The 22,579-nt window shown below is 57.0% G+C and overlaps 3 protein-coding genes and 1 long non-coding RNA gene across 8 annotated transcripts; 3 read left to right on the top strand and 1 right to left on the bottom strand.

Annotated features, from left to right (window-relative positions):
* Nucleotides 1-49: 49 nt before the first annotated feature.
* Nucleotides 50-2,529, bottom strand: LOC121058285. The gene is made up of 2 exons (XR_005814154.1): nt 2,388-2,529; nt 50-1,953 (listed from the first exon to the last, which is right to left on the bottom strand). It is a non-coding gene; the product is annotated as an uncharacterized LOC121058285 (long non-coding RNA).
* Nucleotides 875-4,776, top strand: CDA (cytidine deaminase). Of its 5 annotated transcripts, none has more exons than XM_040533647.1 (5): nt 875-1,515; nt 2,434-2,534; nt 3,278-3,389; nt 3,492-3,549; nt 3,968-4,776. In XM_040533647.1, exons 1-5 carry the CDS (start codon nt 1,363-1,365, stop codon nt 4,177-4,179), a joined length of 636 nt encoding a protein of 211 aa, XP_040389581.1. In that variant the 5' UTR covers nt 875-1,362; the 3' UTR covers nt 4,180-4,776. The 5 variants fall into 5 exon arrangements, with proteins under 5 accessions (XP_040389581.1, XP_040389580.1, XP_040389583.1 ...); XM_040533646.1 differs by lacking the exon at nt 875-1,515 and adding an exon at nt 1,522-1,759; XM_040533649.1 differs by lacking the exon at nt 875-1,515 and adding an exon at nt 2,228-2,338.
* A 1,407-nt stretch (nt 4,777-6,183) lies between these two features.
* PINK1 (PTEN induced kinase 1) lies at nt 6,184-16,097 on the top strand. Its single transcript, XM_040533288.1, has 8 exons — nt 6,184-6,498; nt 7,815-8,102; nt 9,033-9,136; nt 11,171-11,353; nt 12,210-12,373; nt 13,638-13,765; nt 14,468-14,704; nt 15,009-16,097. The coding sequence occupies exons 1-8, from the start codon at nt 6,184-6,186 to the stop codon at nt 15,267-15,269; spliced, it is 1,680 nt and encodes a 559-aa protein (XP_040389222.1). The 3' UTR covers nt 15,270-16,097.
* Nucleotides 16,098-16,985: 888 nt separating this feature from the next.
* On the top strand, nt 16,986-21,436 carry AGMAT (agmatinase). Its single transcript, XM_040533289.1, has 7 exons — nt 16,986-17,804; nt 17,910-18,112; nt 18,691-18,739; nt 18,839-19,034; nt 19,239-19,418; nt 19,667-19,751; nt 20,675-21,436. The coding sequence occupies exons 1-7, from the start codon at nt 17,476-17,478 to the stop codon at nt 20,746-20,748; spliced, it is 1,116 nt and encodes a 371-aa protein (XP_040389223.1). The 5' UTR covers nt 16,986-17,475; the 3' UTR covers nt 20,749-21,436.
* Nucleotides 21,437-22,579: the final 1,143 nt, after the last annotated feature.

Below are 22,579 nucleotides of genomic sequence, written 5' to 3'. Positions count from 1 at the left end.
TCACAGGGAAAAAGTGTTTTTTTTTTTTGTTGTCTTTTTTTTTTTTTTAAAACAAATCTGGATGTGTAGAGAGGAGTGGGTGCTGGATGAAGGCGGTGGTGCGGGGGACACGGCCACCCCCGGGTGACACGGCCACGCAGCGCCGCGGTCACAGCAGGGCAGTTTGCAGGAAGCATGTAGGCATTTTTTGCCTGCACCCCCCCCTTTTTTTTTTTCCCCCATTTTTTCCCGGAAAGCCAGCCCAGCCTCATTGCTGCCGCTCCTGGGTCGAGATTTGGGCTTTCCACCTGTTGCTCTTCCTTCCAGCGGAGGCCTGGGGAAAACTTCTGTCTGTGGGGTGGCGAAAAGGGGGGGTCGGGGGAGGCGTTTTGGGGATGTTTTGTCTTTGCAGTAGGGTTTGAGGGGTTTGGGGATTCAGCTCTCACACTTTGTGCTGTGCCTTCTGTCCGATTTTGACCCCGTGGGGCTCCTGGTGGGGGTGCAGTGGGGAGAACCCCAGGGCTGGGGGACCCCCCAAAGCCCTCTGCCCACCTTGGGAGCAAAAACGGGGAGGAAAAGGGGGAAAACAGCAGCATGCACCTCCCTTTTTTGCCCACTTCCACCGCCCAGGGAAGCCATTTCCCAGCAGCTTTGCAGCTTTCCTGCGGTGTGAGAGGAAAGCAGCCTTAAAATAGCTGCCTCGCAGGCAGTGCCAGCCCCGCGGCCGTGGAAGCCTCGGAGGTTTTGCAGCCAAAATAATAAAAAATGCATGACTTTGTGTCATTTTTTTAATTTTTTTTGTTTCAGAAGCCAGGGCTGCAGGTCGGTGCGTGCACTTCGCTCCCAGCGTAAGGGTGCTGTTGAGGACAGGCTAATTAGCAATCTGGTAAAATAAATAAGAATATATAATCCTGTATTATTTAGGAAGCAGGTTTCCCCTCCCTGTGCTGCTCCCACGCTGCCTCCGCAAGCTGGTGTTGGTTCGCCTTTGATCTGGGGAATTTTTGATTTTTGGGGACCCCAGTGCCCCCCCACACCGCATAATGGGGCGAGTGCCTCGGGGCCAAGCCGTGGAGCAGAGGAGGAACCAAGCGTCTGGCTGCTCAGCGCCTCGACCGACCGGCTCTGCGAATAGCCAAGTGCCATCATTAGGCTTCAGAGCGAACAAGCGCCACGGCGCAGCCCACGGAAGGGGGGTTTTCTGATTTTCCCCATGTCCGGGGGAATCGGGCATGGGAAGCAGGGCTCGGCCACTCGTGGGGACGAGACCCCCTCAGTTCCACCGGAAAAGGGGGAAAAATTCGGGTCTTATCGGCAGGAGGCAGCGGGGAGGCTCTGCGGCAGCGGGGCCGGGAGCGCCAGGGAGGCAGACAGGCGGAGGAGATGAAAGCATCTATTTTAAGCCTGCCTTTGGCTGGCGGCCTGGAACACGCCGGCTTGGCGTTTTCTCCCCCAAATCTCCCTTTTTTGCACAGCTCGGGCAGAGGGAAGGAGGCGACGTCCTCGGTGCCTCTCGAGGGGACCCAGCTGCGCTGGGTTTGTTTGTGTTTGGTTGGTTTTTTGTTTTTTTTTTCCCCCCATGGATGTCCAAATCACGATGTTTTCAGCTTGTTGCGTGCGTAACTCCGGGTTAAAAGATGTGTTCGGCAGGCTTGGGGATTTTTGCTTCCTGGGAGAGACATCAGGCTCACACATCCATTTTTTGGTCTCCTTCCCACCGCCACAATCTCCCGCTGACAGCTTTGCGGAAGGATGGGCGACCCTCACACGAGCCCCCGCAGTGCTTTGAATGGCAAATGTTGCAATTAGGCGTTGCTCCTTTGGGGGAGAAAGAGCTAAAAAGCCCCTTTTTGGCTTTAGAGACGAGAGATGAGTCAGGAACGCGGGGGGTTTCTTAGCTTGGGTTTCCTTGCAGCTCATGATGCTCCTGCCACCCTCTGCTCCGATCTTGGTTTTTTTCTCCTGCATCAGAACCTGCAGGGAATTTGAGCACTGTGTTTCAGCCTGGCAAAACGGGTCTGAAACGCTAAATAAGGCCAAAATGCCCCCCAAATCCAGCAAACTGAACCCTCCCCCCCCCGCCATAAATCGGCAGGAGCGCTGACGCCCACCCTCGGAGGTGGAAAACCGGGAATTTGACTCCTCCAGTATGGGAAAAAAATGAGATATCTGTAATTAAAGAGCAATTTGCTCATGGCCCCCCCACAGCGGGGTTGGGGCTTATTCCCATGAATGCTCTGGTATAAGGGTGGTCCCGGCACCCGGCAGCAAATTTGGGTTTGGGGATCCCAAAGGATGCCACAAGGGCACTCTGACGAGCCACTCGATGGCACTTGTGCCCTTTCCTTCTGCACGTCAGGTGTTAATTAAAAGACGGGGAAAATGGGGGGGACAAGGGGGGGACGGACATGACGTTTCCATTTGCAGCCAATTTTTTCTTTCTTTACACCGCAGGAGAGCTTCGCAGGACGTCCCCCGTGGGCTCCCGTGACCGGATTCCTGCCGGGGAGGAAGGAAAAGAAGGCGGCGGTGGGAAATTGCTCGGCGGGAAGAAGGTAAAAAAAAAAAAAAAAACACACAGAAAAAGAGGCAGAAATGAGAAAACGGGCAAAGAGAGGGCTGCGGGCCCCCAGTGCCTCGGGAGCGGGGATGCTGCGGGGCGTGGGCCGGGCGCGTGCGGGGCGTTATCCCGTCGGGGCAGGGCAGCCCGTGCCGCCTCCCGGGAAACCTTTAACCAGGGCGTGCGGCGCAGGCATGGAGGGCAGCGTACGGCCCCAGGGCGAGCGCCTGCAGCTGCTGCTGCGCCGCTGCCGGGAGGCCAAGGCCTGCGCCTACTGCCCCTACAGCCGCTTCCCCGTGGGCGCCGCGCTGCTCACCGCCGGCGGGGAGATCTTTTCCGGTAAGGCACCGCCGCACGGCGCTCCTTTCGGTTGGGTTTTTGGGGTTGGGTTGGGGTTTGGGGTGCCCCGTCTCTTTCCCGTCCCGGTGGTGGGCGTCGTTCCACGTCCCGGCAGGTGGAAGAGGTGAAGAGTGTGGTGGATGGGGGAAAAAAAAAGGGAAATATAAAGGAAGGGGAATGAGGAATGCGTTGGCTGGAGGCCAGGACGGGGCGGGACGCACGGAAAGGCAGGGAAATGGCACATTTTTGTGTGCCCCCACCTTTAAAATAAAATTAAAAAAATGAATCTCGAGGGGGTGTCCCCGAGCTGGGGAGGTGTCCCTGAGCCGAGGGGGTGTCCTCGAGCCGTGGGGGTGTCCCCGACCCACGGGGGTGAGCGGTGCCGGTGCTTCCCCGCAGGGTGCAACGTGGAGAACGCCTGCTACAGCCTGGGGGTGTGCGCCGAGCGCACGGCCATCCAGAAAGCCATCTCGGAGGGGCACACTCGCTTCAGGGCCATGGCCATCGCCAGGTGAGGCCGTGCTGGGCCGTGGTGAGGGGCGAGCAGCAGCCCCACGCTTCCCCCCCCGCCCCATGTCATCCGTGAGCCCTGTGCCCATTCTTTTCCCGGCAGCGACATGGGGACCGACTTCATCGTGCCCTGCGGTGCCTGCCGACAGGTGATGAGAGAGGTGAGTGTGCCACCGCCGTGCGGGGACCCCACAGGTCGTGTGTCCCCCCCCCAATACCACCTGGGGCTGTAAGCGGGGGGCACAGCTGCCCTGGCCCCACCGAACCCAAAACGGGGCTTTTCCTACAAAAGCAGAGTCCCCATCCCACTCTCAGCTCCCCGCGGGTGGTTGGCGTTGAACGGGTTTTTGGGGCACCAGCCTTGGGGCGTGGGGGTGAAAGGCAGGCTCTGAGCCCCAAACACCCCCCTGGGGCTGGGGGGGGAATGCGGAGAAGCTGCCCCAAAACAGACACGGGTGCAGTCGGGGGGCACTGCCCCCTGACCCAGCTGCAGGAGGATTATTGGGGCCACTCGAGCACATCCCCCGGTGGGGTGCAGCTTTGGCATCGGGCACCTCTCCCCCCCCTCTCCTCCCGCAGTTCGGCAAGGACTGGGACGTCTACCTGACCAAACCCGACGGCACCTACATCGTCAAGACGCTGGACGAGCTCCTGCCCCTCTCCTTCGGCCCCGAGGACCTGAAGAAGGCGTGAGCCTGCGTTTTTCCCTTCCAGCACCAAGGGAAGGGGGGACGGGGCAGGTTGCTCCCCAGTTTTCCCGGCACGCATGTGGCTCCCCTGGGACGACGTGATGCAAAATGCTTTCCTGGTGTTACGTCCGAAGCTCTTCTGTCGCTCCCTCTTGATTCAGTGCTGATTTGCGGGCCGGGTGCAGGCCCCGCCTTGCCCTGGGGTGCACAGAAAGGCCAAATCAAATGGTAGAAATTCCCTGCTTTTTTTGGAAAAAAAAAACCTCACGCCCGTGCACACCGAGCTCTGCCCGGGCACCGCTCCGGCCCCAGGAGCAGCTCCACAAAAAGGAAGAGGATTTGGTGCACGGCTCAAGCTTGGGGCCATTGGGCTGATGGAAATCATTTGGATCCATCAGGCATACGAAGCCAGAAGGATGCAAAACCGGGGACAAAATGCAGCAATTTCAGCTCTAAATAAGAACAGGAAGCAAAAAGCTGCTGCCGGTCCGCAAGGTCAGCAACACGCCGTTCGGCGCAGGGGCAGCTCTGATGGTGCGATGAGTTGTCACCGGTGTCACCGCCCTAAGCCTCTCCTCCTGCCTGCTTCTCTCCAGCATGTTTGTGCTTGCTTTTCTTCTCTTAGTGGTGACAAAGAAGGAGTTCTGGGGGAGCCCGCTGATCAATTATGCAATTAAATTATGCAGAATGAAAAAAAAAGTGTGTTACTTTAAGGAGCCGGACTGTGCTCTGTGCACCAGTGCCCTATGCCCTGCGTGCCGATGCACAGGGCGCCGATGCACCGCGCACTTTGCACCGTTCGCTGTGCGCTGCACACCGAGCACCAGCACACTGTGCACCAGCACACCGAGCACCAGCACGTTGTGCACCCATGCACTGTGCACCGTTGCGCTGGGTCTGGCTGGGATGCAGTTCACTTTCCCTGCAGCAGCCCGTGCAGTGCTGTGCTCTGCACCTGTAGCTAGAGCAGCACCGGTGGCACGCCAGCGTTGTGTCTGCTGCTGAGCGGTGCTGGCACAGCACCAGGACGCCCTCCAAGCCCCCCAGAGCCAGCAGGCTGCGGGTGGGCAAGCGATGGGGAGGGGACATCAGTAGGGCAGCTGACCTAAACCGACCACAGCTGTACAGCAGGCAGTGCAGCAACGCACCGACCACACTGCACCAACGAGACATGCATCTATGCACCAACACACCATGCAGCAATGCACTGCGCACCAAAGTGCACCAACATGCCGTGCAGCAATGCACCATGCACCAATGCACCGCGCACCAATGCACCACGCACCAACGCGATGCGCACTAATGCACCGTGCAGTAACACACCGTGCGGCAACATGCTGTGCGCTAATGCACAGTGCTCCAACGCTCCACGCACTAAAGCACTAGGCACTACCGCCCTGCGCATTAATGCTCTGTGCGCTAGTGCGCCATGCACCAACGCACCGCGCAGCAAGGCGCTGTGCAGCAACATCCTGTGCACCAACACACTGTGTAGGAATGCACCGTGCACCATCACACCATGCACTAATGCTCCGTGCACCAACACGCCATGCACTATCACCCCGTGCAGCAATGCACCGCGCCCCATCACCCCGTGCACCGATGCACCGTGCACCACCTCCCTGTGCACCACCGCCCCGTGCACCACCCCGTGCTGCAACGCACCTCGCGCTACCGCCCCATGCAGCAACGCACCTTGCGCCACCGCCCCGTGCACCAACGCACCATGCACCGCCCCGTGCGGCAAGGTGCCACGCACTGCCGCCCCGTGCACCACCTCCCCGTGCACCAACGCACCACGCACTACTGCCCCGTGCACCAACGCCCTGTGCACTACTGCCCCGTGCATCAGTGCCCTGTGCAACACCACCCCGTGCACCAACACACCGGGCACTAACGCATCGTGCACCAACACACCGGGCACCTCCCCGTGCACCAACACACCGGGCACCTCCCCGTGCACCAACACACCGGGCGCTATCGGCACCCCGTGCACCCACGCACCGTGCAACACCGCCCCGCGCAGCCCCGCCCCGTGCCCCCCCCCACCTCCCCTTGCAGCCCCGCCCCCCTCCCGCGGCCGTTCCCGCCCGGCCCGGCCCGGCCATGGCGCTGCGGCTGCTCCTCGCCCGCGCCCTGCGCCTCCTGCCCCGCGGCGCCGCCGCCGCCCCCCGCCGCCCGCCCCCGCCCCCGGCCCCGGCCCCGGCCGGCCCCGGCCCCTCGGCGCCCCCCCGGCCGCCCCCCGCCTTCCTCCTCTCCCTCTCCCTCTCCTCCTTCCTCCGGCGCCCGGCGGCCGGGCTGGCGGCTGCGGCTCGGCGATGCCGCCGCGGGCCCTGCCTGGCCCTGGCGCTGGGGCTGGCGCTGGCCGAGCCGCGGCTGGAGGAGCGGCGTCGGGCTGAGGCGGCCTGCGGCAGCATCCAGGTGGGCCGGGGCGGGGGGGCCCTCGGGGCCCTCAGGAGGGGCTTGGGGCTGGGGGGAGCCGCCTGAGACCCTCCTGAGGGGCTTGGGGTCGGGGGGAGCCCCTCAGAGCCCTCAGGAGCCCCTCAGGGCCGGGGGGAGCCCTCGGAGCCCTCCTGGGGGGCTTCAAGGTTGTGGGGAGCCCCCTGAGGCCCTCCTGAGGGGCTTGGGGCTGGGGGGAGCCCTCAGGAGCCCCTCGGAGCTGGGGGGAGCCATTGGAGCCCTCTTGGAGGCTTCAGGGTTGTGGGGAGCCCCCTGAGGCCCTCCTGAGGGGCTTGCTGCTGGGGGGAGCCCTCAGGAGCCCCTCAGGGCCCTCAGGAGCCCCTTGGGTCGGGGGGAGCCCTTAGAGCCCTCATGGAGGTTTCAAGGTTGGGGGGAGCCCCCTGAGGCCCTCCTGAGGGGCTTAGGGCTCTGAGGGCTCCCCCCGACCCCCAGGAGCCCCTCGGGGCCCTCTTGGAGGCTTCAGGGTTTTGGGGAGCCTCCTGAGGGGCTCGGGGCCAGGACCCGGTGGGCTGTGTGTGTGTAGGGGGGGCTGGTGCTGTCCAGCCAGCTGTCAGCGCGCTTTGGGATTTTCCAGGGGGTAAAAGCAGACTTGGGGCCTTCCCATGGCCTTGGTTGGATCCCGCGTTCTTCCGTGGGTGCTGATTTTCTCTGAGGTGCCCCCCACCGGGCTTTGGGCTCCCCAGCCCGTGCTGGGTGTTGCTGCCCGCCTCCACGGCCCGTCCCCTGCCCGCGTTCCCCAGCAGGGCCAGGCAGGTGTCAGAGGTGCTCAGGGGCCGTATAACAGCCAGTCTCACTTTAGAAGCATTTAGTGAGACGTCAGAAAACACTGTTGATGTTACAGCCTCGTGAGTGGCTCCTCCTTCCCGTTCCTCTTCCCCCGTACCTGCAGTACCTAGAAAAGGGCCCCTTTGGTAATGTTTTTTTAAGGGGCCTTTTGGTAACGTTTTTTTAAGGGGTAACTTGTTTCAGACAAAACCACGCTGTCTGCTAAACGCTTTCCCTGTATTTACAGTGACCCACCGGGTGTAGGCCAGCCCGTGGTCTCCTCGCCCTGAGGGCAGAGGTGACATTTCTCTGATCCACCACGTCACTGCTGGGCTGATGGCTCGGAGAGTCCCAGCCCGCTCAGGTTGAGCACGAGGTGTCACGAAACGCCTGCTTTGTGCTGTAACACCAAGGGTACTTCTCTGCGCCCCCCGTGCTGGTTCTTGCTGCCTCTCTTCTGAAAAGCTAACTTTTTTTTTTTTGTTAGCTCTTGCCCTTTCTGTTCCTTTCAGACGGTGTTTGTCAGAAAGAACAAGGCACAGAAAAATCCGCTGAGCTCTTTCCGCTGGCGAGGCTTCAGGCTGGAAGAATATCTCATCGGGCAGCCCCTCGGGAAGGGCTGCAGCGCGGCTGTCTACGAGGCAGCTATTCCCTCGCCTCCCGATGGCCAGGGGAGCACGCAGAGCAGCCGCCTCGCCGGAGAGGGGCAGCAGGATCATACGGTGGGAGAGCAGGCCGCAGACAAACCCCGGCAGAAGGAGGCTTTCCCATTAGCCATCAAAATGATGTGGAACATCTCGGTAAGGAGCCGGTTCTTAATCTCCTCGCCTGTCACCTGGGTGAAACGTTTAACGCTTAAGCGTTGAAAGCTCCGATTACCTAACTGGGGGTGAAGGGGTCAAAACAAAGCTGTTGGTGCTGTGACACTGGTGGCTGGGGAATGCTCACGGAGCACGTAATTAACGGCTGTTACTCCTCTGGACTCGGTCACTGTGGTGTTGGAGAGCTGCTCTTGGGGCAGCCGTTGGTCGTGGAGGCAGTGCTGCTGGCAGAAAATGCGTTTTGGAAGCTGGCTGTCGTGAACCAGGAGGCACTGGGGAAAAAAAAACACTGCTACTGGTGCCCTGGGAATCTGCTCCCCCGTCAGCGGCAGGACAGAAATAGATTTTCTGTCGCAGAGCAGGTGGGAAGGTCAGCACTCGCCAGTCCCCCGCGGCGAGGTCGGGCAGGAGCTGTGGCAGTGTTTCTCAGCCCGGGTGTCTCTGGTGACCCACGCCCTCACCCCCACCGTTCCCCGCGTAAAACAAACGCGGGTGTGTCTTTTGCCGAAGGGTGTTTGTGGCGTCGGATGGGACGAGTGGATATTCTCAAGTTTTCCAACATCTGAAATCCCGTGGGCTTCGTAAGCGCAGGTTCCTTGAGCTTTTTGGTTGTGGGTTTTTTTTTTTGTTTGTTTTGTTTTTGCGGTTGAATTAGAGGGTGCATTTAAAGAGCTGAACGGACTTCTTTGTGCAAGTAAAGGCCTCGCCACATCCCTCGGTAAATTCTCCGAGTCCTTAATTACCTTCCCTGGCTTCTTTCTCAAGGCAGCGAAGGGAGTCCCTTCATTCTAGCCCGCAGTTTAACTTCGGACACAGTGCCCTGGATGATCTGCTCCCCCTTTGCGCTGGGGCTGGGTGATTTGGGAGCTAAGGCTTTGCCCCCAGCGTGCTGTGACGTTGGTGTTGCAGGCCGGTTCTTCGAGTGAAGCCATCCTCGACGCTATGGGCCGCGAGCTCGTTCCAGCCACCCGGACCGCCTTAGCCGGAGAATATGGAGCTGTCTCGTGCCGCAGGTACGGTAGCTGTGGAAATGGCAGCAGTCCTCAGAAGTCAGCGTGCTGATTTCACCCGTCTTCATCCGTCAGTTTCCTTTGCAGCACGTCGGTACCGCAGAGCAGGCAGCCAGAGGTTTCTGTAACAGTTCTTGGGAATAAATTAGCGCGAAGGCTTGGGGTTATTTGATGCACGCGTATGTTTTTATCCACGTGACGATGCTTTCACACGTGCCTCAAACAAACGTCAGGCGGGAGCGTGCTTCTGGCTGTCCCAGCGATTTTTCTCTGGCGTGCTTTTCTCTAGCACGGTTAGGGAGCAGAATAGCAGTGCTGCTGTTCAAACAGTAATTTCACACAGCCTTGTTTGCTTTGAGGAGCAGTAACTGTGTCAGGCTTGCTGGCGTTCAGGGAATGCCTACAGCTGAGCTGCGTGCTTCCCGCTGGGTTGATGGCTTAGGCTAGAAGGGTTTCGAAAGGATACGGGGGTCTGCTTTGGGTCCTGGAAGTGCTCTGACGGGACCGTGGCCAGGCGCTTCTGTGCCCTGTGCCGTTGTTTTCCCGTGGGTAAAATGCATAAAGCGTTTTGGTATCCGCAAATGGAAGTGTTAACTTCGTTTAAAAAAAAAAAAAGGGGGGGGGGGGAGCTTTTTAATTTCTGCTTTTTAATTACAGAAGTAAACAGCCCCACTCTGTACTAATTTGGCACTGCGTTAAAAGGCCAGTGAGGTGAAACTGGGCCTGCCCCTGGTTGGGTTCTAAAATGGGTGCGGGGAAGGGAGGCAGAAACTGCTGATCACTAAATGGGCAAAACAAATAAAGGTAGTGAGAATGCAGATGGAAAATGACTGCGTTCCCCCTCCTCCACCTGAGTGAGAGGTGGGCAAACGGCATAAAGGTGGCAAACTGCACAGGAACTTTTAAATGATCCTGAGTTTAACCAGCTTTTTGTTCAAAAATGTGCCTTTTTTTTTTTTTTTCCAAACGGAAACAATGGAGTCTGCAGTCCAGATTGTCCGATTTAAATTTCAAATAGGTCTCAGCTGCCGATACAAATGAATAATGAATGCTGCTTGGCGTCGCTAGCCTGAGGACGCAACAGGCAAGCCAAAGAGATGTTTGACATTCAGGGGAGGAGAGGGAGGAGAGATCTGTTCTGCAGATGCGTGGAGGTAACCTGCCTTGGTGGTAGTGAATGCTTCCCGCCTGTGCCACAGAACAGAGGGTCCGAGGTGATATGGCTAGGGAGAATGTGACCTCTTTTTGCCTAGCACAGCTGGTTTTTTTTTAGTTGTTATTATTTATTTTTCCTTTCTCAGAAGCTCCTTTTTGATCCAAGCAGCAGCCTGTGACTAACCCACCTCTGTCAGTGGTATGAAAAGGCAGCTAGGGTCTGACTAAAATGAAAGGCTGCCTGCTGCCAGTCAGCATTTCCTGCAAAGCTTCCTTGGCAGCGCGGGTGCGGTACCAGTATATCCTGTTCTTCCCTCGTGGCGTGGGAAATCCAGTTACGGCACGATCTTCCTGACAGCCACGGGTGAAGTATCAGCCCGGGTACCCTCTGCTGGCGCAGCAGCAGCTCTGCGTTGGGGATGACGGCTTGGTTTGCTCTGGGAGCTGCCGGGGTACAAAAAAACGGGTGCTTGAAACTCTGCAGGAGCTGCTGGGACCTGCCCACCGCTGCGGTTGGTCTGCTCGAGCTGTGGGTGCTCTGCAGCACCGTGGAAAACGCTGGGCAGAGGTGGGGGGTTTGGAATTCGGCCACGAGGGCGGTGAGGTTGCTGTCGGTGTTCTCTGTAACCCTGAGGTTTCCAGGAACGTGGATATTTGAGCGTTGGCTCAGTGCGCAGGCCTGGTACCTGCACTTGGCAGCCCCGGTGCTCCCCGCAGTCAGGTTTGCAAAGCAGTGGGCAAACACGTCTGCTCTGCAGCGGAGCCCCGAAATTAGTGGAGGGAGTAATGAAAAATAGTCTTGGAGGTAACAGAGACGCACCTGTGGTAAATGACAACCAAACAGGAGGTGTGTAACTCCTCGGTACGCACACTTCTGCACAGGAAACCTGTCCTCAGGAGAAAGAAGCTGCAGCCTCATCCAAACATAATCCAGGTGATCCGAGCCTTCACGTCCTCTGTTCCTTTGCTGCCCGGAGCCTTCACGGACTATCCCGATGTTCTTCCGCTGAGCCTGAATCCCAGAGGCATCGGTCACAGCCGCACGCTCTTCTTGGTGATGAAGAAGTAGGTGGGGAGAGGCTGGGCGGGTGGCTCGGGCTTTGTGAGCCTGTGCACGCTGCTGCTGCGTGGGGTCCCTGTAAGGATTTGGCCTGGGTTGCTGCCAGAAACACCGTGCGCGCTTGGGAACGTGCTTCCCGAGGCCTGCTCCGGGTCTTTGAGGTTTTAGCTCTTGCTGGACCATCAAGGCAAGCTGTCCTTTTGAGCTATTGCCCCAGATGGATGTAAGAAACGCTGGGCTTGTCCCCGTTCGTCTGCCCTTTGAAGCCTGAACTTTGCCCCTAGCTGGAGACAGAGCAGAAGCAGTAACGAGATTCGTTAGTGCTTCGTTAGGGTGTCGCGGCTGGGTTCTGCCTTCACTGGGTATGGCTGTGGCATCGACACAAACCCACCTTGCATTTTCCACTCTCACGTTCTGCCCGCAGGTGGAGAAGCACTCTGTCCTCCTTGTGTTTCAGGAGTGTGCTCTTTCTCCCGACTTGCGCATCTCCTTGTTATGCTCATCCAGTCTGTGTTAGTAATCTGTCCCCTCTCGTGCACAGCACAAAATCTGTACATAAGGACCTGTGAGAACGATCCCCGAGCCCCTCCCCGTGCTGTCTGAGAGGAGGTTTAATTGCAGTTGTAGAGTTGCACAAGAGCCTGAAAAACTCAGTGGTGGGTGTTTGTAAAACAGGCTTTGAGAACAGCGAGCAGGGGAGAGGTGGGAAGTTGAGGCTAGGAGGTGAGAAGGCACCGCGGGGTGCAGGAGGAGCGTGGCGTGTGTCAGGGCGCTGGGTCCGCAGGCAGCCAGCACTGAGGCTGAACTGGCAGCAGGAAGATTCCAGGCCGCTAACGCCGATGTTCTCCTCGTTCTCACCAGTTATCCCTGCACCCTGCGCCAGTATTTGAGGGACAACAGTCCAGATGCTCGTCTCTCCACGATGATGATTTTACAGCTGTTGGAAGGCGTGGACCATCTTGTTCGCCACGGGATAGCGCACAGAGACCTCAAGTCTGACAACATCCTGGTGGAACTCGATTCGGGTACGTAGAGCACCGGGTCTAAGCGATGCTGAAGTCAGAGGCAGACGTGGTGCCAGCGGAGGCACTCGGGGAAGTCCCAACCCAGGTGGACCTTTAGGGATAAAAGGAGCATCAGAGCTTTTCAGGGGTCTCTGGATTGCTTGTTAGCTTTGTGCTTGCTGTCACTGCAGCAGCGTGGAAGTCGTTTATTGCACGTGTGCCTCAGGTTTTGGGTCACTGAAACAGATTCTAACTGGCTGTTGTGCTGTAATCAGAGGGAGAGGTGCAACGAGCCCTCGTTGCACGAGCAAAGCGAATGTTGGCTCGGCACAGAGACGTTCACTACCACCACGTTCATGGGGGTGGAGGTGCCTTGGCTCCGGGCTCTTGGCTCCGTCATTCCTCGCTGGCAGAGCAGTGCAGAGCGCTTCTAAAAACCCCACCTCGCAGTCAGGTCGGTGGCGCTGCACCCTGCGCTGATTAAATGTCGGTTGGAAGGAAGGAGAACTGGCAGTGTTAAAGCCAAAAGCAGCGTTTTCATCATCTTGTTCTCCTGTCGTCCAGTTCAACCGAGATTTTAATTACCTGAGCTCTTTTTCCGTGTGATTGAGATTCATATGGGCAGGAAACAATAGCAGGCAGCCAGATCTGTGTAATTAAAGGTTGTGCTACAGCAGCTCTGGAAGATTTTCAGCGATACTAATGCCATCTTTCTTTTCTTGGAGGAAAAGCTTCTCTGGAGCTATGCTGAATGTGGTTAGGAATGATTAAAGCATTGATTTTTCCATACCAGAGTCTGGAGAAGTAATGATTCTACTTTGCAACGTTTGACTTGTCATCGGGACAAGAGCTGTTCACCGATGCAAAAGCTGTTAACTAAGCCCCAGCCTTTTTTGCTAGAGTTCAGTGTGTGTCTTGGTCTGGAGCTTTTGCTATAGGTAAAAACAAAAGTGGAAAAATGAAAAGATTCCTCTGTCATTTATCAGTTCCTAGTTGTACGTGCCCGTGTTACGCCATCTGCAGCGTTTTGTCAGACACACGCTCCGCAGAGAGAAATGGCGTCCTCTGACAGGGAAACGGAAGAACAAGTTCTGTTTCAACAAAGCCAATTTTTCTCCTGATAATACAGAGGAGAAGCAGGAGAACAGCGTGTGGTCACGCCGATTCCCGGGGGTATTGCGACCGTTCCTGAGGACTGTCCCTGCTGCTGACGTGCTGTGCTGTTTCCTACAGCCAGGTACTCCGGAGCCGTACGCTAACCCTGCTGTCCCTCTGTCCTTTGCAGCTGGCTGCCCCTGGCTGGTGATCACAGACTTCGGTTGCTGCCTGGCAGACGACAGCATCGGCCTGAGGCTGCCTTTCACCAGCTCGTACGTGGATCGGGGTGGCAACGGCTGTCTTATGGCACCCGAGGTAAATCCTCCTGCAGTAACCGTTGGCGTCGCTGGCTGCGGGCTTGTGCTGCTGGGGGTAAAAGTTTCAGCAGCAGCTGCGGCGCAGGCTGTGGAGGCGGCGATCGGAACATGGAAAAGGGGGGATTAGGTCTAGGAGTGAATAGCGGAGGGGATGCGTGCACAGCACTTCGCTGCTGTTTGTGCCTGAACCTTCCCCCCAGTTCAACAAATTCAAATTCTTCCGTGGTCTTTTGTGATCTGTCCTGAAATCCTCTGCGATCAGGTCGGGCATTTTGTAGCTGTTCTTGCTGATTGACTTAACCTGTTCGTGCAGCGCGTTACCTCTAGCGTGTTGCTGTGTCAGTGTTCTCATCCCTCTCTCCCCTTGGAGAGCCGTGACTGTAAAGCAGCATGTTCTACCTGGAGCTGCTGTTGTTTAACACCTGTGCCTTAATAAAGCACATCCTGGTCGGCCCCGTGCTGAGCGTTTGTAGAACAAAATCATCTATCTCCTGTCTCTTAAATCCCAGATGAAACATCCCTAGGGCCCTGGTGTGAACGCTGGTCAGAGGTAACAGCTAAAGCCTGGATGCAACGGCCAAAAATCTTCCCGATGTCCTGGCGGGCTGAGCAGCGCTGAAGGCCCAGAGCATGCCCCTAGGAAATATTTATTCAGGGCTCTTTATTCTGGCTTCCTCATCTCTGTGCATTTCTCACGCAGGTGATCACAGCGTCGCCAGGTCCAGGCACGGTGATCAACTACAGCAAGGCTGACGCCTGGGCCGTTGGAGCAATCGCCTACGAAATCCTCGGCCTGGCAAATCCTTTCTATGGCCACGGGGACTCGACCCTGGAAAGCAGAAGTTACCGTGAGGATCAGCTGCCGAGCCTGCCCGGTCGCGTGCCCCTTGAGGTGGAGCAGGTGATAAAGCTGCTGCTTCAGAGGGATCCCAACAAGGTAAGGAGCTCTGTTGCCTGGATGGAAGGCAAGCGTAGGTTTTTGCAGGACTACAGTGTGGTACTCACATGCAGTTCCCTGAATAGTTGCAGGGATTTCAGCAGATGTTTGCATCAGTGACTGGACCCTGAATCGGGGTTTACGTGCGGTTGCCTGGTGATGATATTCACAAAGAGCTTTTTTGTTCCTGGGGGCCGTGCAGTGCCTCGGAGGAGGCCTGGGGTACTTCTGGCACAGTAGATGTGACGTGGTTTGACCTGAGTGCGGCTGGATGAGCTAACTTTCCCTCTCACTCCTTTTGCAGAGACTGTCTGCTAGAGTTGCTGCTAACGTGCTTCACTTAAGCCTCTGGGGTGAAAGTGTTCTAGCATCCAAGACCCTGAAACCCGACCAGATGGTTGCCTGGCTTCTGTGCCAGTCCGCGGCCACTTTGCTCCTGGACGGACTGGTGGATAAAAGCCGGGTGGAAACCAAAATGAAGATGTGCTTTTTCGCAAACCTCGACTACGAAGACCTCTGGGCAGCAATTTTCTTGTTGCTGGCCTCGAGAAACCGGTCTGGGTGAGGAGTACAACGCGGGGCATGACCGCGCAGGAGATAAATGGCACCTTCTAAAAGCACATAGGAATTTGTCTTTTCTGTCTGCGTGGAATCCTGTAGTACTTCAGGGGAAAAACGTGCAGGCCTGTGTTTAAGAGGTCGAGTGTTATCTGTAGCAAGTGTTAGTGCACTAGTACGCTGCTAGGGGGCTGTGTCCTTGCCTCATTACTCCTTCAGTGAGGGTTTGCAGAACGTGCAGGTGTCCTGGGGTAAGCGGTTGGTTTTGCTTCCATTTGGGAATTCACAGTTGACTTTGAAGTCGCGAGTTGAGTGAAGCGAGTTCCTTTTCAGAACAGGGCGTGTGCGGAAGGAGGTACGGTCTAGCTGCTCTTCACACGGAAACGTCACGGATTTAAACAGTACACGAAGAAAGCTGAACTGACAAAAGGACATACAGCCTTCCTTCTCTTGGGGAAACTCTTGTGAGCCTTGCTTCTCTTCAGATTGTACTCCTCTGCAGTCACAGATGCCTTGCTATATTTATAGTCGTATATAACATACATAATGGCAGCCTCAAAGCCTCCTGCAGAGGTGCTGCGTGGTAAGGTGAGCGCGGAGCAGTGCAGTTTAACAAGTCTCTTGTGATGCCAGTCTGTTTGACGTGCCCGTTTTTTCTGATTAACGAGGAACTAACGCCCTTTGGCTGGGGAGCATAGAGACCCCCCCAGTGTTGGGACACCAGCAGTCATGTTAATGAAAACATCCTTTGAGTTCATGTCTGTAACGGTGTTAAGAGGAACTGGGGGAGAATGTTGTTGATGCTGGTTGCACAATAAACGGGTGATTAAGCTCTGATGCTGAGTGGGTTCTCTAAATCTCATCTGTCTCTGTTCACCAGATCCAGATCTCGGGCTGGAGGCCTGTGAGGCAGTCAGTGGTACCTTAAAAAGTCATCCAACCTTTCTAGTCCTGTCCGGAACAAGTTACTTTATTCTGCCAGGGGGAGTTTCCTGCCAAGTGAGCACTCCTGCCTGAGGAACAGACCCTGCCTCGTCTATGTGCGTGTTTGTGCCCCTCTGACAGCTCTTGCAGTTTCTGTCTGGTTCAGTGGCAGTGTCTGGTTCAGTGGCAGTGCAAAACCACCTGCCAGGGACTGGCCCTGCTCATTTTACGACCTAGCAAGAGAAAGCTGCACGCTGGCCCGGCAAACGTGCCAGGAAGTCAAGTGACAGCACAGTGAAGTCACCTAACGCCCGATTTAGAAACACGATGAGAGCTCAGCGTGCGGCCGGGCCCGTAAAGAAGGCTCAGCAAAGAGCACGGATCCTTGGCAATCATGAAAAATGATCCCCTGGGGGGAAAAAACTGTTTCAGGAAAAAAAGAACTTGTAAATCTTGGTCCGAAGCCAACCTGGGAGAGTGTCACCAGTTCAGAACCGCGAGTGGGCGTGCAGAGCTGTGCTGCTCGTCCCGTGGCCCCCAGCCAACACCCGCTCCAATTTCAAGCGTGTCGTCATTAGGCCAGCCAGGGTTTGATCTGTGCCAGCTATCACGCACGCGTTTGCTGTGCTAGCTGCAGAGAGGAGACTTGCTTCCCCTTGAAAGTATCTCATCTCATCTCTCTGTCCTTACAAATGGCCTAAAACAGTGGCTGTGCTGCACCGCCTCTTGTTCTTAAATTCCTGTTTCTGCTGCTCGTTTGCCTTTTGTGCGCCTACGATTTGCCAGAGTTCAGACGTTTTCTGTTTTGTTTCACTGCCATTCTAGTTAATGAGACACTTTGTAAGATTCCTCAGCATTCGGGGTGCTTTTGCAACATGTAGGTAAAAAATACCCACTGTGTGTCAGTGTACCAAACGCTGCCTTCCTTTTGTAGCTGCAGGTGAGCCGAAGCACCATGTTTCCCCGCACGTTTCCAGTTTCCCGGTCATGCAAATTCCAGCTAATCCTCACTGGAGGTGCAGGAGGCAAAGCTGCTTGCTGCCTCGCTCCTGTTGGGGGGGGATTGGAAAGAGGATCATGGGCGGGCGTGGGGACGTGAGGGCTGTGCCCTCGCTGGGCAGCCACAGCAGCAGCAGCAGCCCCTCCTGCTGCACTTTGAACCCCAGGAGGGCGACATGGCCGAGCCGCTCGGCTCTTGGCCCAGCCGTGACGGTTGAGCCGGGACGGGGCTGGGCTCCACGGCCGTGCCGTGCGTGGGGCAGAGGGCGGTTGGGTGCTCTGGGGGCAGGATGAGGCTCCTGCTCCACGCTGGCTGCGGTGAGCTGCTGGCCCGGGCAGCCCGGCTCGCTGCTCGACGGCTGCTCACATCCTCTGCGGCGGCGGCCGCCCCGTGCCATGGCCGAGCCGGTCCCTGCCTGCCACCCACGGCTCCGTGCAGCGGGGTCCCTCGCCGCTGGAGCTCGAGCTTCAACGTGCCCCCCAGCGCCGAGTTCGTGGCCCGGCCTGTGGGGGTCTGCTCCATGCTGAGGCTTCCCGTCCGGGCCTCGGCAGAGGGGCTGGATGCAGCTTTCGTCGGCGTCCCCCTGGACACGGGCACGTCCAACCGGCCGGGAGCCAGGTAAGGGCGAGGTGCGGCGCGAGAGGAGCTGGAGCCGTGTTCCTGCCCACCCGCCTGGCTCTGCTCCCGCCTGGCAGCTCCTCCCGACTGCGCTCGCCCACCCAGGTTCGGTCCGCGCCAGATCCGGGCCGAGTCGGCGATGGTGAGGAGGTACAACGCCAGCACCGGGGCGGCGCCTTTCGACTCCCTCCTGGTGGCTGACATCGGAGACGTGAACGTGAACCTCTACAACCTGCCCGCCAGCTGCCGCCTCATCCGCGAGGCCTACCAGAAGATCGTGGCCTCCGGCTGCGTGCCCCTCACCTTGGGTAAGGACCCTCGGGAACCGCAGCCCCCCGCCACGCCGCAGAGGCAGTCAGGAGACAGCTCAGCTGTCAGCGATGCGCTTTTGGTGCCCTGCTGAGCGGGACCCAAAGCGGCCCTCTGAAAAGTTTCCAGCCCAAACGAGCGACCTGCAGCGTGCTGATTTGCACGAGGCGTGATTTCCACGTGTGCTGAAGTTTCCAGCGGTCACAGCTCCACATCACTAAAGGAAGCCTGTGTGTGTAGAGTAACAAGGGGCAATTTATGGGTTACGGGTTCCTCGGGAGTGAATCATTTATTTATAACCTGTGCCAAGGGTCCCACTCCATGGGCTTCCCGTGCCAACACAGTCATAAGTCTCTGGGCCTTCTTTTCCTCCTGTTTTGCTGAGGAAGGGAGAGGAGAGGAAGCAACCTGCACCAAGGAGCCTCGGGTTTCCCCGAGGAAACGCAGCCCTGCCTCTCTGGGGTGTATAAACGAGTGCAGTATAATTGCAAGGGGGAAAAAAATCACCAGAGAACAAATATAACGAGGGCGAGCTCCTCTTGCAGTGTGTTACATCCTCTTCCTCGTCCTGCTGCAGGCGGAGATCACACCATCACGTACCCGATCCTGCAGGCCGTGGCAGAAAAGTGAGTTTCTGACCTGGAAATGTGGAATACGGGCCCGTGGTGGATTTGGGGCCACAAGGTGTGGGATGGGTGCTAATGGGCCCACCCTGTCTCGCCTAGACACGGCCCCGTGGGGCTGGTGCACGTGGATGCTCACACCGACACTGGCGACAGGGCCCTGGGGGAGAAGATCTACCACGGGACCCCGTTCCGGCGCTGCGTGGACGAAGGGCTGCTGGACTGCAGCCGCGTGGCTCAGATCGGCATCCGGGGCTCCTCCTATGCCCCCGACCCTTACAAATACTGCCGGGACCAGGTGAGCTCAGCCGCAGCTGCTTTCGCTCCCGAGCAGCTCTGAGAGCTGCAAAATCACCAGCTGAAAGCTGCTCAGAATTAATAGGGGTGCAAAAATTAATAGGGTTCCTGCCTCCTGGCCTCATTTCCATAAATCCTTTCTGAGGCTGCACCTTGCTGGGGGGGGGGGGGGGGGGGGCGAACGCTGAGCTCGTGCATCCTGCAGGGTTTCCGGGTGGTGCTGGCCGAGGACTGCTGGCTCAAGTCCCTGGTGCCGCTGATGGCAGAGGTGAGGCAGCAGATGGGGGACGAGCCGGTCTACATCAGCTTCGATATCGACGGGCTGGACCCCGCCTACGCCCCGGGAACTGGGACGCCGGAGATAGCCGGGCTCACGCCCGCACAGGTGAGGGGCACTCGGCTGCCTTTCTCAGAGGGAAGGGGATGCTTGTGTCACCCCCAAATGTCCCCCTCCCTCCTCAGGGGGACGTTTGCCTCCCGTGAAAGGAGGTCGTAGGGTAGGAAATAACCGAATGTCGTCCGTGTAGGCTGGGTCCTCAGCAGGTTCCCTCTTCTGTGCAAGGGGCAAGCAGAACCCAAAGCAATCTGCTAGGTCAAACACGTTCCTTGAGCCCAAGTCTGTTTTCTTCCCAGGCTTTGGAGATCATTCGTGGCTGCAAGGGGCTGAATATAGTGGGATGCGACCTTGTTGAAGTTGCACCGATGTACGATGTCTCCGGTGAGTCCAAAGAAGCCTCGTTTGGGCCTGTGCAAGGCGTCCCGTGGGCTGGGAAGGGGCTTGCACCCGTCTTTCATTTTCGCTAGATGCCACCTAGTGTTGAAAAAGCCACGCAGCGGGCACTAGGTGATGCCCTAAACAGCGTGCTAGGAGCTGTCAGAACTGCTTATGGTCATCCCACGTCAGTGGGGCGAAAAGGCAGGCGTCGGGGGCCGCTTGCTGCGTGAGGACACTGAGGGAAATGCAAAGCAGCGACGGGCTTGGGGGGCTAAATGCCCCCCGTCCCCTGGTCACAGCCCTGGGAAATGCTTTGCCAGCGGAGAGCTTGGGCAGCTCGGCCGGGCTGGGGGTTGCCAGCGTGGCACCGGCAGTGGTGTCGAGACGCAGCCGTCTCAAAGTGGGCAGATAAAGAAGTAACAAAACCAAAAACTGGGCAAGTGAAGAAAAATCAATGTTGAAAAATCAATTCAGTACATAAAGCTGGCGGTCCTGCACAAGGCTCGTGTCGCATGACAGGCACAGCCACAGCTCAGTGCTGCTCGTGGGGCTGGCGTTGTCGCACGCCTTCCCAGGCACGCCAGGTCCTGCTGGGGCAAGGAGGGAGCCCTTCTCCTGTCTTGTACCCGTGTTAGCCACCTGTGGCTCCCTGTGGAGGGTCCCCTCCCTTCCAAGGCAAGGCGTTGGTGAACAAAACCGGAGGCTTCAGCAGCCGGCAGTGCCGTGGTGGTGTAGGGACAGGCAGCTGCAGGTAGTTTTGGGAGGGCTGCGGGACTGGGCGAAGGAGCACGGTAACGTCCCGCCTGCGTTAGGAAAGGGGCAAGAATGAGAAATGCCAGAGGCGGCTGAGTGCTGTGGGTGAAAGCAGTCCGGCATTCATAGCCACATTTTTATTTATTTATTTTTCTCTCTCTGTCTTTTCGTAGGTAACACAGCCCTCTTAGGGGCCAATCTGCTGTTTGAAATGTTGTGCGTCCTTCCCAGAGTGAAAACAATGTGAGGGCAGCTCCTGCCCGGCCCAGGACCCCTCTGCAGGTCGTAAAGGTAAAGCAGCACCACCAGAGACACCGTGACAGACCTCAGTCCTTCAGTGTCCTGCTCTCTCCCCCACTTGCAGCAAACGCGTGCTTTTCGGTACGGAATAAATGCCGTTTCCTGCTAGAAGAGGTAATTGCAAGCTCATAAAGTGCGGATGGGTTTTGAACAGCGCATTTACTGCTGTCTGTAGGATCTGAGTTTGCTCGGGAAGGAAAAAGACGAGGCTAATGGCACCACCACTGCAGGGGGAACGACTCACCTGGCAGCTCTGCTCCTACAGGACCATTACAAACCTGTCACTGGTAAAAGGTTTTTCCCAGTAAGAGAGAGAAGCAGGACAGCTAACGTAGAGCTTTAGAGGGTGGCTGAGCGAGCGGCACCTGTGGCTCATTCTGACAGCAGAGGGCTATTTGCCTCAACATAGCAGCCTGCCTTCCTGATGGGGGGATACCTGAGCTTCCTTTGGCTGACTGCTGGAATTCCAGGAGCGGTTTAATCCCCCCTGGGGCTTTTCTGAGCTGGCGTGGACACGAGGTCGGATTGCACACGGAAGCAGAGAGCCACCTCATCACACATTAAAATAGTTTATTTTGGTTGCGAATCTGTAATCGTCTTAAAACAAAATGACATCAGTGCCTGGTCACAAATACAAAAAAAAAAAAAAAAAAGAGAAAAAAGAAAAAAAAACAAACAAGACAAGTTTGCCAAATAAGTTAATTTCCCTCCCTCCCCAGTATCAAAAGTGCAAAATACGAACTTTGTTTTCAGTCCCACTTCTCAGGCTGTGTTCGCGTACTAGTTCTGGCAGGCTCTCAGAGAGCAGAGGAGCGGAGTCACTGCTCCTGCCACGCTCAGCCAAGGGAAGAGTTGTGCACGACCTTCAGACTCGGGGCCCGTTTCCCTTTGCCGTAAGGACGTTTTGCTTCGGTTTCTGAGTGGGGGGTGTTTGCTTGGGTGTCACCAAATAGTGCGTTAGGACTGAATTTCCTCAATCTTTGGATTACGAACTACCATGTGCATAACAGAATAGCCAGTGCATTTTGCCGACGACACGTTACGATGTGGGTCAAGCGCCGCGGTGGGCGGCAGGTTAGAAAATTATTGGGGAGAGGGGGGTCACGGCTTGCACTTGCTGGGAGAGGGTGGACAGATCTCCGGCGTAAGCAGCAGCTGAGAAGCCTCTGACCACGCTCTTCTACCAGAAAGCAAGCACCCAGTGCTCCGTGACAGTTGTCAAAACTACTTAAATGGATGATTTTAGACCAGTTTAGCATGTGCTGCAGCCCCTGAAAGAAGATTTTCTGCAAAAGAGCAACACGTGGGTGCTGTACGTCTGCAGCCGAGTTAGTCTGAGCTGGCTGAGAGCAGCGAGGGGCAGAGTTACAGCAGTGGTTGCAGCTACAGAGGAGCTGTAGTCCTGGCTGGCTGGGGGGCTGCTGCAAGTGCTCATTCAACAAAACTCAGGCAGACGGGGCTGTTCAGCTGTGCTAAAACAAAAATAAAAGGGTTCCAGCATGTGTGCATCACAGAAATTGTATCCTGAAGGCCATAAGGCCATAGCTTTTTCTTACCTGGGGCAGAGGTGATTCCCTTGCTGTAGTACAACTAGGCACTTTTTTTCCTAAATTAAGTGTCGAGTTTTCTTCAGGTTCCTGACTAGCTGAAGAGCTGGCAGATGGATCTGTTGCTCCTCATTCCCTACCCAAATAGTGTGTTTGTGTGTGCATACATATATATATTTGCTTTTACAAGCAGTTAAAAGTTATGCGGAGCCTTCCCCTTGGCGGTTGTCC

This window comes from Cygnus olor, chromosome 21 (genome assembly GCF_009769625.2).
Source record: "Cygnus olor isolate bCygOlo1 chromosome 21, bCygOlo1.pri.v2, whole genome shotgun sequence".
Taxonomy (NCBI): domain Eukaryota; kingdom Metazoa; phylum Chordata; class Aves; order Anseriformes; family Anatidae; genus Cygnus; species Cygnus olor.
This window is presented reverse-complemented; position numbering and strand designations above follow the sequence as displayed.

What these genes read in the sequence shown, in the direction of transcription:
- CDA (XM_040533646.1), top strand. Translation starts at nt 1,559, where the DNA reads ATGGATGTCCAAATCACGATGTTTTCAGCTTGTTGCGTGCGTAACTCC. An exon ending in CCCTCACACGAGCCCCCGCA is followed by an intron (nt 1,760 to 2,433) that starts GTGCTTTGAATG and finishes TTTACACCGCAG; the next exon opens with GAGAGCTTCGCAGGACGTCC. An exon ending in AGGGCCATGGCCATCGCCAG is followed by an intron (nt 3,390 to 3,491) that starts GTGAGGCCGTGC and finishes TTTTCCCGGCAG; the next exon opens with CGACATGGGGACCGACTTCA.
- PINK1 (XM_040533288.1), top strand. Translation starts at nt 6,184, where the DNA reads ATGGCGCTGCGGCTGCTCCTCGCCCGCGCCCTGCGCCTCCTGCCCCGC. An exon ending in CGGCCTGCGGCAGCATCCAG is followed by an intron (nt 6,499 to 7,814) that starts GTGGGCCGGGGC and finishes TGTTCCTTTCAG; the next exon opens with ACGGTGTTTGTCAGAAAGAA. An exon ending in GGAGCTGTCTCGTGCCGCAG is followed by an intron (nt 9,137 to 11,170) that starts GTACGGTAGCTG and finishes ACTTCTGCACAG; the next exon opens with GAAACCTGTCCTCAGGAGAA.
- AGMAT (XM_040533289.1), top strand. Translation starts at nt 17,476, where the DNA reads ATGAGGCTCCTGCTCCACGCTGGCTGCGGTGAGCTGCTGGCCCGGGCA. An exon ending in TCCAACCGGCCGGGAGCCAG is followed by an intron (nt 17,805 to 17,909) that starts GTAAGGGCGAGG and finishes TCGCCCACCCAG; the next exon opens with GTTCGGTCCGCGCCAGATCC. An exon ending in CCGGGCTCACGCCCGCACAG is followed by an intron (nt 19,419 to 19,666) that starts GTGAGGGGCACT and finishes TTTTCTTCCCAG; the next exon opens with GCTTTGGAGATCATTCGTGG.